Genomic DNA, 13,523 nt, shown 5'->3' on the forward strand with positions numbered 1-13,523 from the left:
GTCACTGGGCAAGTGGTAACCCTGTGGTTCTCACGGTGGTGGATTGCTTCCCCAAGGCGGTTTACTTCATCCCGACCCGACCATACAGCTCAACTGTAGGTGGATCACGTCTTCCGGCTCCATGGCTTACTGGTCGATGTAGTTTCCAATATGGGTCCCCAGTTTTCCTCTCGGTTCTGGAAAGTGTTTGGTAGACAGATGGGGTCTCTGCGAGTACGTCTTCTGGTTTTCACCCACGGACAATGAGATGGGGCCAACCAGGATCTTGGTAGAACGCTCCGCTGTCTGACATCCAGCAACCAGAGTTCTTGGTGCTCTCAGCTCTCATGGGTAGAATACACCCACATCTCCCACCTGTCGGTATGTCCCATTTTGAGTGTTCATTGGGTTATAATCTAAACCTGATGCTGCGGTCCCGTCTGCTCTGTTTTGTTTCCAGTGCTGCCGACGCACCTGGGAGAAGACCAGAGGGTTTCTGGCCCGAACCGAAAGACGGACCAAAGCAGCGGGCCGATCGCCACCGATCGACTTCTATCAGCGACAAGGTGAGCCTGGTCCGAGGTCTTATAACCTGCTTGTTTTGTTCCTCTCTGTGTTTAGGTTTTGTCGAGCACATGGTGTTGTTTTTACAGCTTCCCATGTGCTTGGAGTCTGCGTGTGTTTCACTTCACACCGGTTTCCACTCTCTTTGTTTCTTTTCTCTCTATTTTACTCCCCGTTTCTTTCTGTCCTTTGTCAGACCATTTGTTTTTTGCAACCAAGTCTTGTTCTAGTCTAGATTACCTAGTAACCTGTTTAGGCTCCAGAGCTACTAGCCAGCTACTAGTGTTCTTGTCATGAACTGTGGAGGGTGGACGTGGTGGAAGAACCCAAGCGCAGGCAGACACGGATGAAGGGGTTAACAGATATACTTTAATTATAAATAACAAGAACAAAAACAAACACCCACGATGGGGGAAAACTCTAACTAGACAAAATACAAAAACAGAAAATAAATCCTTCCCACAAGGGGGCAAAAATAAACAACCACGAATGAAAACAAGGAACTGGAAACCATACATACACTACAAACAAGACCGGAGAACTTGGAAACATGGCAGGAAACAAGTACAACGAACAAGCCCAGGACAATAGACATGAGGGCATCTTATAGGAAAACTAACAAAGGAGATAACAATGGGCAGGTGTGGGTACTGAAACACTCAGGGAAGGTTAACGAGACAGAAGGGCGGGAAACACTGACGAGACACGAGAAAGCATATTGCAAGTCAGAATCAAAACAAAGCCATGTCTTTCTCACACAAAACCTAAGGCTATGCCATGACTCCGCTGTAAGACCAAGAATAAACATGACATGATAGCGGAATCATGACAGTTCTGCTTCGCCTCTGCCTGTAGATTGCTTCCCTGATGACCACGTCTCTCGCTCCCATTTCGAGGTTGGAGGATCTCTCTGCATCGGCTCGGCTCTCCTGGTCTCGCTGCCTCTAACTTCTCGTCAGTAAGGACTCTAGCTTTAGAAGCGGCTCTCCCTCTTCATCAGGGCCGCACCCCTGGCGTATACCATCTTTCACTGTGGCGTTCTGGTCTCCCTTTTGTATTATTCTCTCAAGTGGTTTACTCTATTTCTTAGTGAATTTTCTCTCTCACAAGATGAGTCAAGACCGCCAGGAGGTTCTCCCCTATTTCCCCGTGGCTGCCAGTTCTGGCCACCACCCTTACCTCTCCCCGGTCGAGAACTCGAGCCTGTTGTCCCAGCCCCCCTTGCTTAGTAACATTATTGTCTGGACTCAGTTGTGACTCTTGGATCCTGGTTGAGCTGATAATAAATACCTCGCATTGTACCCAGCATCCTGAGCTTTTCCTGACAATTGAAGGGTATGATATTCCCAGGTAAAAACTGCTCAAAACTAATAACACATGGTAGCCTGGATGCTGCAAATCATTAAATTTTTTATAAAATATAAATATTTCCTTTAATAACATTAAAGGAAACACAGTTGTAGAAATACTAACATTATAACATAGTATCCCACTGCTTTGTGAAAACTCTGAGGTGACATCCAGCTTTAATATTTCCAACTTTGGACACGTTATGGTATTATAAAGTTCAGGTATGATAGTTTGTCTACACAGTACGTAAAACTCTTTTATTTCAAAAGAGCAAGATCATTTTCTTCCAATGTTGCCAACTGTGAACCTCTGGCTTTTTAAGAGCAGTCTGGTAAATAAATCAAAGGCCACATCTGGGGTTAGGGCACCAATGGGGAGATGTTTACGAGAAGAGTTTGCTAGTGTACTGCCACAAACAGATTCCATATGTGTTATGTGTACACAACGTTCTTCTGTGGACGTTAAATGACCACAGATTTAGAAAAATGGTGGAAGCGATCGATACAGGATAAAGGCATCAAACACACCAGCTGTACTTTGTCATTACTCCTGACTTGACATTTACGATGTTTGATAAGATCGACCGAGCTCTTGGGTTCATGTGTCGCCATTATGAGGAAATGACCTAAGGTAAACATCCCAGTCATGGCCTCTGACCTCTCACTGTCTGTACTGTTTGGACTTTGCCATTACGGCCAGAACGTATTCCGCTCCGTGTTACCCTGCAGATCCCTTCTGGTTTCACAATACACAGCATCAGTTACGATATTGGTGAAGTTGAACTATTCCTGTCTCTGGGAAACAATTGTCTTTCACGGAATTTCTAACCATGTTTTTCTAACAAATGTTTGTCCAGCATCTTCATCTTGGCTGTATGTAGTTGATCATATTTACGATCTGCTTTTCATTTGGCTTTGCTGTGCATAGGAAACCCGTAACTAATATCATACAAATGTTTCATATGTTAATGATTGTTCAATATTCACTCTGACTCTGGCTTAAACATATATGACAGTTTTGGAACAGTTAACATTATTCACCATTCAGTTTCAAAATAGTTTTACACATGTGCTGTGGGGAAGTTTCAAAGATCACATGCATAGAAGATACAAAATGAAAGGCACAGTTCACAAAAAACTGCAGCTTCAATTAAATTCAATTGAAGCCTGTACAACTTTTAAATTTAGCAGAATATTCCTGGTTTGCGATGGGGGCCAATGTTGTTGGTTGCAAAAATACTGAACTATGCTGAACCGTGCACTAAAACATCATGACTGGAAGGTAATTGAACATGGACTAGAAACAAAAACAATGTCAGAGGTGCTAAATTCAGTGTTATTTCTCACATGTGGGAAGGTGCTGAGTCAGTTTCGAGAGAGAGTGTACCTTCTTGTGAGGAACGGGGTTCTGGGTGATGGCCAGCTCAAAGCTGTGTGCTCCTGTCAGCTGTGTTTTCTCCCACAATCTCTTGAGCTGCTGTACACACTCGTCCTGAGAGCACAGCACTTCACTCACTTTACTCTGCACACACACAAATAGAAAGATATTTGAGAAAACATTTCTATAAATACAGCCATTTCTTCCTTATTAATTCTTGATATAACTTAGAAATAGTATAACGGTCCAGTGGATGAAATTTAGTGGCATCTCGAGGTGAAGTTGCGGATTGCAACCAATGGCTTACTCCATCCCTCCCACCTCGCATTCGAAGCACTATGGTGGTTGACTAAGACCTTTTCGGTTCTTTGCTGAGGGAGATAATGTATTTACAAAATGCGCTCTGTAGAGCAGTTTGTCCATTGAATTCCATGTAAGGGGACCCGAGGTGTATCTAGATAGAAATAACTCTTTAGTTTATACACCTCTGAAGACATATTTACAGTATGTGTATTATATTGCATTTTTGTCAATATACCCTCCAACAAATACACATGGACCTTTAAGAGTAAAACCCAGATTTACAACACTTCTACAACTATTAAACTTCAAAGTGCATCTACACACACTGCATGCAGAGTTTGCACTGATGGGATGATGGATTGAGTGCATAATGCACGGTGCAACAATTTACAGCATTTTAGGGAATAAGAGGTTGTGTTAGAATATACAAAAATGCTTAGACCGATACATATATTTACTACAAACTTATCCTGAGCTATGTATTTGGAACGTTATAAATTTTGCACATGTGTTGTATGCAATTTTCTGCCAAGCCTCTTTTAATTCTTCTCAAGTATGAGCCATCACTTTATACCCCAACTATGCAACATGAATACAAAGTTTGCAATACATTTCAATAAAAAGTTGAACATCAAAGTTGGACATCACTTTTGGCCACTAGTGTAGCGTCACATTTTCAAACACTTGCGTTTGTTCTCAACATCTCAACATTCCTCAACAGTGTTGTCTGACAGTGTAAATGCTAACATTTGTAAAACTGCAACAGCAATAAGTTTCCTGAATACAAATTTTACTCCAAAGATACTACACATGGATTTCTTGGAAACCGGTTGAGTCTAAGGTGGCCATACGTCCGGCTTTTAGCCGGACAGTCCGGATTTTAAGCCCCCTGTCCGGTGTCCGGCGCAGCCTCAAGCCGGACACTCATTTGTCCTCCTTTTCGGAGTTGCGCTGAATCGGCCTTAAAAAACTCGCTCCAAAACCTTTATTGGGAAGCAGCAGCATAGCGACTGACGCCGTAAGATCTCCGGTCAAACAAATGATTGGCTGAAAGAGGTGTCAAATAAATATCTGATATATAATTGGTTAAAAACGTAAACAAGCTTCTGCGACGTGTAGGTGGAGTCCACGTACTGGCTACGTCACATCATGCCGAAACGTCAGACAAATTCATATAAAAAAGCAGTAGAAATGCTTTCCATAGATTTTGCACACTATGTCGCTGTGAAGTGGACGTTAGTAGTAAAGGGAAAGCCGCCATTGACCGACATGCCAGCACTGAAAAAAATAAAGGTAACCGACGAGCTGCTGGTACTTAAGACCCTGAGGTCTTATTTTCGAGAGGCAACATCACCTCAGGATGACAAAATCTCCGCTGCAGAGGTTTGTTAAGTCTATCATGCAGTCAAGCATCACCAGTCATGCAGGAGTGTCTTGAATAAATACAAATACTCTGACCAAACAATTTTTTGCCTCTTCTGTTACACATAGGTCTACATCAAGATATGTCGTAGATGTCATGATTCTGCCTTCTCTTGTCTTGGTTTTCTGGTCTAGAGGCAGAATCATGACGGACCCACGTGTTTTATGTGGAGAGAAACATATTATTGTCAATCAGGTCTCGTCATTTGGCCCCGCCCCTCGTTTCTAGTATAGCTTTCCTCCTGTGTCTCATTACCCACACCTGCCCATCGTTATATCCTTTGTTCGTCTCCCTATTTAAATCCCTTGTATTCTCTGTCCTGTGCTCGTTTGTCTTGTAAACCTTGTAAACCTTGTTCATCGTGTTCATGTTAATGGTCCCTTGTATTTTGAAGTGCCTTGTTTTGTTCCTGTTTATTTATACCCCCTTGTGGGAAACCTTTAGTTGTAGTTTACCTTTATTATTTATTAAACCCTGTTTTACCCCGTATTGCTGCCTGCGCTTGGGTTCTCACTACCTGTTCCGTGACAGAACAAACGAGCCGCTCATCCCATTCTCTTCATTCCTGCAGCCGGCCTCCAGGCGGGGGGCTCGGCTGAAGAAGAGGCAACGGAGGGCGGCTCGAAGGGTGGTCCCGTCGAGCCCGGTGGTCCCGTCAATCCCGGGGGTCCCGTCAAGTCTGGTGGTCCCGGTGGTCCCGTCAAGTCCGGTGGTCCCGGTGGTCCCGTCAAGTCCGGTGGTCCCGGTGGTCCCGTCAAGTCCGGTGGTCCCGGTGGTCCCGTCAAGTCCGGTGGTCCCGTCAAGTCCGGTGGTCCCGGTGGTCCCGTCAAGTCCGGTGGTCCCGGGGGTCCCGTCAAGTCCGGTGGTCCCGGTGGTCCCGTCAAGTCCGGTGGTCCCAGTGGTCTTCCAGCCGGCGTCAAGTCCGGCCTTCCAGCCAGTGTCTCAGCCCCAGCCGGCCTTCCAGCCGGCGTCTCAGCCCCAGCCGGCGTCTCAGCCCCAGCCGGTCTTCCAGCCGGCGTCAAGTCCTGCCCTGCCGGCCTTCCAGCCGGCCGTCCAGCCGGCCTTTCAGCCGGTGTTTCAGCCGGCCTTCCACCCGTCCTTCCAGCCGGTGTCGCAGCCGGCCTTCCACCCGGCCTTCCAGCCGGTGTCTCAGCCGGCCTTCCAACCGGCCTTCCAGCCGGCCTTCCAGCCGGCCTTCCAGCAGGCCTTTCAGCCGGCCTTTCAGCCGGTGTCACAGCAGGGGACTCCTAGAGCCTCTATGACTCCCCCTAAGACTGTTCCACCCAATCCATTCCCTTTTGGACTGCCCCCTAGGCAATCTTGTTTGCCTCCACCCCCCCTCCCATGTTTGTTATTTTTATTGTCTCACCCCAACCCGTTTGTGATTATTTCTTGTATGCCCCTGGTCATGTTTGCAATGTTCTGTTGGTTTATGTCTGTTACCCAGTCTGTCTTGTCTTGTTAGTTACTCCCCTGGTGAACGCCAGGAGTCGTTCATTAAGGGGGGGGATTCTGTCATGATTCTGCCTTCTCTTGTCTTGGTTTTCTGGTCTAGAGGCAGAATCATGACGGACCCACGTGTTTTATGTGGAGAGAAACATATTATTGTCAATCAGGACATAATATGCGTTCTCTCCTGTCTCGTCATTTGGCCCCGCCCCTCGTTTCTAGTATAGCTTTCCTCCTGTGTCTCATTACCCACACCTGCCCATCGTTATATCCTTTGTTTGTCTCCCTATTTAAATCCCTTGTATTCTCTGTCCTGTGCTCGTTTGTCTTGTAAACCTTGTAAACCTTGTTCATCGTGTTCATGTTAATGGTCCCTTGTATTTTGAAGTGCCTTGTTTTGTTCCTGTTTATTTATACCCCCTTGTGGGAAACCTTTAGTTGTAGTTTACCTTTATTATTTATTAAACCCTGTTTTACCCCGTATTGCTGCCTGCGCTTGGGTTCTTCACTACCTGTTCCGTGACAGTAGATCAAATTGTCTGGTAATGAATAGAGTAGGCTATTTCAGAATCACTGTATCATGATACCATCGATATGATAGACAAAATTGTATTGTATTTGCGAGTACACCAGATGCAGTTATTCTTGCCTCACTAAATGCCGCAAAGTGTCCTCCTTTTTGGTGTTATGGAAATGGCCACCCTAGTTGAGTCATGACTCAAATGAATCAGCAATTTACAAAGTTTGAAGTGTACAAAAGTGAACTGTAATTTTTCCAGAAAAAAGTTTGATTGTGACTTTAGCTCATAAAAACAGCACATTGTCACACAGTACTGTAATATAACTTTTTACTGAATAAAGTTAACAATATTTAGAAAACATCAGAAGGTGCACACTGACAGCAGTTTACAACAAGACCAACTGACGGGAATTCATTGAAGAAGGGTTTGCGATTTGTGACGTCATATTGGCCTCTGCTTCATTTCTGGCTGTTCATAGTCTGGTTAGCCCACCATGCTTTCAACACATACCATGGCCACTAATACAAACATGCAATTCTCCAGCAATACAATCACTGTCTGAACGTCCTGTGACATCCTATCACGCTTCAGAAAAAAATGTACAGTAGTTAAAATCCTCATTGCTTGGACTTATCAGTCTGTTACCTGCAGAGCGAGCAGCATGATTTGGATCCAGAGGTGCGGCTGATGGCTGGTCAGCGAGAAACAGGACTTTCCGTACAGGCAGTAATGTCCTTTCAGAGGACACGAGAACGACAGCTTAGCTACACAACCACGCTGTGTGTCTGGAACAAATACACAAACACAGAAGCTCGAGTTGCTTGAGATCGTCATAAACAATCTATAAGCCAAACCAGAATGTCATTAAATAAATACTCTGGAATGTTTTGTTAAATATAGCAAAAAAATATTATATGACATAAGTATTTAAACTAAATAATTCAGTTATAAAGCCATCAGCCTCTTGTGACGTTATATCCACTCATTAATCAGACAATATTTTTGTTTATTTTGTAATTATTGTTACAGTATATACCCAATTTTTATTCTGTATGTCTACATGTGGACTAATTTTACAAACATTTTAGAACTAGTACCTCTATGTTTTAACTGATATCAGATGAATCAGTGTGCAAATTATTGTGTTTTTAAGAATGATAACATCCGTACTGTTCAGATGAAAGAGTCATATCAGTGAAGTATTTCTCATAAGTGTCTGCGTGATCTGTCTTTTAATAATACAAATCACACAACATCAGCTGCTCTATAAACAACATCCATCATCTCTTCTCTTTGGACCTCACTGTCCATGTGTGTATGAGCGTCAGGAGAAGCTGATTTTAGACGTTTACGGTATGTGTTTGGGTTTGTATATGTGACTCCAATGGTGTACCATCAGCCCGAAGGTCCCAAGACACATGTGTCTCTTAAACACCATCTCTCATAAAAATCCTTTAGTAAGTCAAACCAATAAAATTCTTCTTCACAAAAATTATTCTACAGTTTCCGAATTTGTTCTTTTAAACGTTAAATGTTAAGTTGAATAAACATTGAAGGGGATAGTTCACCCAAATATTCTGTCATCATTTCCACACCTTCTTGTCATTTCAGTCCTGTATGACTTTCTTTCTTCAGCAGAATACAAAAGATACAGGTATTTCGACAGCGGTGCCCATTCACTGTACGCACACAAAACCAATGCAAATCAATGGGAACCGCTGTGATTTAGTTAGTTAGGGTGAGGAAATGGTGACAGAATTTTATATTTTGGGTGAACTATCACTTTATGTTTGATGAACAAATGCAGAAGCATAAAAAATGACATTGGAACGACTTAACTGTGAAACCACTTTTTAGGGAAACACCGATACCACAGTCGTGTACTCGTACTCATAAAGATACAACAATACCGCAGACGATACCTCACGTTACATACTAAAGAAGCTATTTTATTTCGAATAGTTTCAGCGTGTTGTGTTTGGAAAATGTCCACCTCACCCCTCCCAAAACCAGGCATAGGTATCGGTTAGTAGCATAAAAATATCGGTACTCATACTCAGTCTATAAAAGTTTATCCCTACATGTTTACAGTATAAGGATTCAATAATAACTAAATGGATTGAGCACTGTACCACAGATCTGTTATTTCTTTCACCTGATATGGTGGCTGTGAGAGGAGCGAGGCTTTAACGCTACATGCATGCAGCGCTTAATGATGTTCACACGTGCTCATGTGTCGCGCCAGGGCAGCAGGTCTCGGATCTATTTTTTTAACCTCTCAGAAGGAGAGTTGTTAAATAATATACTATCAGTGATAGTATCGCAGTATTTTTCTATCGCAGTAAAGTGATGGTAAACCCAAAATAACCTCATGTCAACCTCATGTCATTTCAAACCTGTATAACTTTCTTTCTTCCACAGAACTCAAAAGAACATATATTGTTTTGAACTGGCACAAATTCACTTGCATTGGTTTTGTGTCTATACAATAGAAGTCAATGGAGGCCAGTGCTGTTCCGTTACCAACTTTCTTCGAAATATCTTCTTTCGTGTTCTTTGAAAGAAAGTCATTCAGGTTTGAAATGACAAGAGGGTGAGTAAATGATGACATATTTTGGGGTTTACTCTCACTTTAAAGAATAGTATAAATAATAAAACTGTGATATCAGATTTTATATATTAAAATGAAATTGAACATCACATATCTGTACAAATGTACACACAGTGGAAATATTGACAACTTCAGTATTTGTAAGTATTTAATATAAAAACATTCCGTGCTTACGTAGCTAATGCAATAAAAAAATTATAATCAAATACTGGATTCTAAATTGCTACATAATACAACTGACATAAATATTAGTCTGTTCCATCACACAACTTAAGGACACCTGAGTCCTCTACAGAAGCGTTTATATCTACAACTTTATATTAACTTATGTTGTTTTTGTCAATTTAGAGCTTGCCAGCCCCCGTCCCCATAAACTTTCATTAAACTACTTGAAAACATGTGCCCTGGTTATTCATCATTTATGTTTTACTCGAAAAAGGAAATAGTTTGGAACAGCAAGAGGTTAAATAAATGATTTTACACAGCATTTGAACACTGGAACTATTCGTTTAAGACCGGAAAACATTATAAGGTGACATTTAGTATTTAGTATAAATCAAGGACATTGTTAATATGCCTGTTTTGTGCTGTTACCTTCAATGACACAGTGCTCAGGTATGGGGATCTGTTTTATCATTTCCGCACAGAAGGTTTTAATTTCCACCATGTTGTTTTGCAGGTGGTTCCACAGTCGGTCTCCCTCGCGGGGGTTTCTAACCTTTACCTTTTGCCCCTCACTGTTTGGAGATGTGTCTGGATTCCTTAATGTGGGGTCGGTGTGGTTCTCCTGCGGGGTGGAGGGGGGAGAGGTGGTCTCTGGGCTAGGTTTGGTCACATAGGAATTAGGCTCTGGACTAAGCTCCGCCCCCTCGCCCTCCGGGCTGCTGTCGGAGTTAATGGATCGTGTGTGGACAGCATGAAGGGCCATACTCTTTGACCTGTTTGGCACGGGTCAAAATATAACAGTACTGAGGGTCATTTCATTTTTAGGCAGCCTGTGTAACTGTTCTCACATTATTCCAAATGTTTCCAACAAAATTTGAATAGTAATTTAGTTTTAAACATTCATGTCATGTCTTAAAATGCAATTTAATGTATGTTTTAAGCATAAACTTTATTTTAAGTTACATGTACAAGATCATACTCGCCTGTTAAACCTCATCTCTCTGCGCTCATCTCGTGCTGCCTGGCCCAGACTGTGGCGTCTCTGAGGTCCTGGAGACACGCCCTCTCCCTCAGACTCCGGCCCCTCGTCGCCCATCTTCTCCTCAAAGGCCTGGATCTTCACCTGCAGCTGCTGGTTGTCATCAAACACGTCTGAACTAGACTCGGTTTCACATGGCATACACATTTCCTGCACCTTCTCCTCTCTTCTGTCAGACATACGGAAATAGTGTTAGCATTTGAAATACACTCTATATACTATATGTTATACTATTTTTAAACTATGCTACAATTTTTAAACAGACGTAAAAAAAAATTCGTTTATTAAACATACATTATTGTATGTTTAATTCAGGAAGTGTCCAATTGCCATCTTGGAAGCTAAAATATTATTTAGCAACTTAATCCAATTTGTGTTTAAACTCTTGTTTCCAGTTTTGATGTGCAAACTCTTGGCAGTGCATGAGGAAATGAGTCAATAAGGAGATGATACTGTTCATTACACATTTGTCACACTTGAAATGGAGGGTCAAGTTGGGGGCATTTGCTTTGTGAAATACCATGTAATGTGCTCTCCTGTATACAATTCTGGCAATGAAGATCAAAGAGCCAAGCTATACAGAAAATGTGCATACAGTGCATTAAGTGATTTCTGAATTTACTGTAGGAACTGGCTCTAATACTAACCTTTTGTTTGTTTTCATCTTTCTTCCTATAAAGCAATTTGCTTTGAAACAATGCAACATTGTAAAAATCTCTATATACTCTCTATATATCTCTATATATGTAAAAACTATATATGTTATGTTACATACTCATTTATGATGGTTGATGTTATTTCACATATTGGCGGGGGCCTTGTGTCATTTGTAAAATAGCACCAATGAGCCATAGAAAATGATCAAATATTTTTATAAATAGTTACTAACAATCCTAATAATACTAAAATAGAAATAAACAATTATTCCATTTAAGAACATCAACAAGTCAATGGGAAGTCAGTGTAGTATATTTGTAAGTCTACTATTTTAAAACTACTTGGGAGTAAATTGGCCAACATTTAAGTTCATAAAAGTATATTTTTATATTTTAGTGTATCAGTAGTAAACATTGAGTGCACAACTATTTTACAAGTATGTAAGGTATAGAGGTACAAGTAGGTATAGAGGGTGTGCATTGACATCACTTTCCCACATGAACACGCCGGGACACGGCCCTTTGAGCGGCAAAAGATTTGGCAAATGGCTGCTGTTAATAAGAGAAACAAAGAAACTGGGACTAAAACATGCAATTAATTGTTGAAGTTAAAACCAGACTCGACAGTGATCCCTACGATTTACAAAGGAACCAGGTGTCCTTCCTGATATTGTAAGCAGCCATTTTAGATGTGGGGCGTCACGTGCATACTCTCTATACATATAGTTTACTACTGTAGTTTAATACTTGTAGCACAAAGTATTGAATAGGCTACTTTATCAAAATGCATTATAAGATAAGTACAGATTATATATTTCTTGATAAAAAGGGTACAACTATGTACAAAATGAACTTTTCTGTAAGTGCAAGTCAACGTTGTCGCCATATTGGAGAGGGCAAGTATGCATTATGAATCATACAAATAAACACAGAAATTATGTTTTTTCAGTTTTTAGAATTATGTTAATATTTGCATTTGGCAGCGATGTGGTAATGTTTATGTATGATTCAGTGTTCAGTTCAGCGTCTAGGCATGCCTATGATCCTGAAGACTGTTGATAAGCTTGTTCAGATGTGTTTGGTCAGGGTTAAAGTTAAACACCGGAGGAAAGTGGATCTTGAGGGGTAGAGCTGAGAAACTCAGATATGAATCATAGTTCCACATAAAGAAGTAAAAAAAATAATTCAAATATAAAAGTATCCTTAAAACCCTTACTTTTTTACTGACTGCCAGCTCTTTGATTGGCTTAAGTGAGCAGGGCTGAAATCCACACATATGTCTGCAGGTTACAGAGCTTATTAACAGAAGTTACTCTATTATAATAAAATGTCAATGAGTGCTTTAAAACAAATAACTAATGTTGTTTTACAAACAAACTGTGTAACATACTTAGGCTATTTCGAGAATTGTGTGTGTGTATACCTGGCCGCTGGACTTTCGGCTTCCAGCTTGCGACCCAGCAGTCGAGCGATGGCACTGAAACTGTTGCTCATACGGTAGATGTCTTTTCCTCCTCCACCCAGGATGGAGGTGTAGCGATCGGTCAGGGAGCGAATCTCCAGCAGCAGTATGTGATGAACGCTGTGCTCCATACTCGCTAACAGAGATACCAGATACTGAAGCACCACACGAGCTTTACCCTGAACACAAGAGATGGACAAGATGCCTCATAACCAGGGTTATATTTCAAAAACTTAGGGTAGACTAAATAGAAAGTGGATTGAAACCGTTTTGCAATAATTACATACAGTATATTACATATTTAAAAATAAGAGTATATAAAATATAAACATTTTACTAAATCTATTTTTTTATTAAACAAGATAAATATTATGTTAACTATGAAATAAAGTAATCAAATAAATAAGATATTAAATACATTAAATATTGAATATTGAAAAAACGTTAAATAGTAAAAAACATATTAATATTAGAAAGCATTTTAAACTGATCAAATGCAAGCCTATAGTAAACAAACACTAGCCTCCTTATTTCACAGTTTTGGTAAGTTTACTATTATTCGAAAATCTGGACCCTACACTTTTGAACAGTAGTTTATAGACCAAGGAAAAACCAAGATACTTT

At 41.2% G+C, this 13,523-nt stretch overlaps 1 protein-coding gene across 1 annotated transcript in view; it reads right to left on the reverse strand.

The window, feature by feature from the left end:
• veph1 (ventricular zone expressed PH domain-containing 1) overlaps nucleotides 1-13,523 on the reverse strand; it is a gene marked incomplete at both ends in the record, with an annotated part of 80,127 nt that overhangs the window by 16,133 nt on the left and 50,471 nt on the right. The window contains 5 exons of the mRNA XM_079465573.1: nucleotides 3,280-3,414; nucleotides 7,612-7,751; nucleotides 10,172-10,515; nucleotides 10,726-10,950; nucleotides 12,861-13,078. Coding sequence (XP_079321699.1) covers nucleotides 3,280-3,414; nucleotides 7,612-7,751; nucleotides 10,172-10,515; nucleotides 10,726-10,950; nucleotides 12,861-13,078 — 1,062 coding nt within the window. The remainder of the gene's footprint in view (nucleotides 1-3,279; nucleotides 3,415-7,611; nucleotides 7,752-10,171; nucleotides 10,516-10,725; nucleotides 10,951-12,860; nucleotides 13,079-13,523) is intronic.

The sequence above is a fragment of the Barbatula barbatula genome, assembly GCF_947034865.1.
Source record: "Barbatula barbatula genome assembly, chromosome: 10".
Classification (NCBI taxonomy): Eukaryota; Metazoa; Chordata; class Actinopteri; order Cypriniformes; family Nemacheilidae; genus Barbatula; species Barbatula barbatula.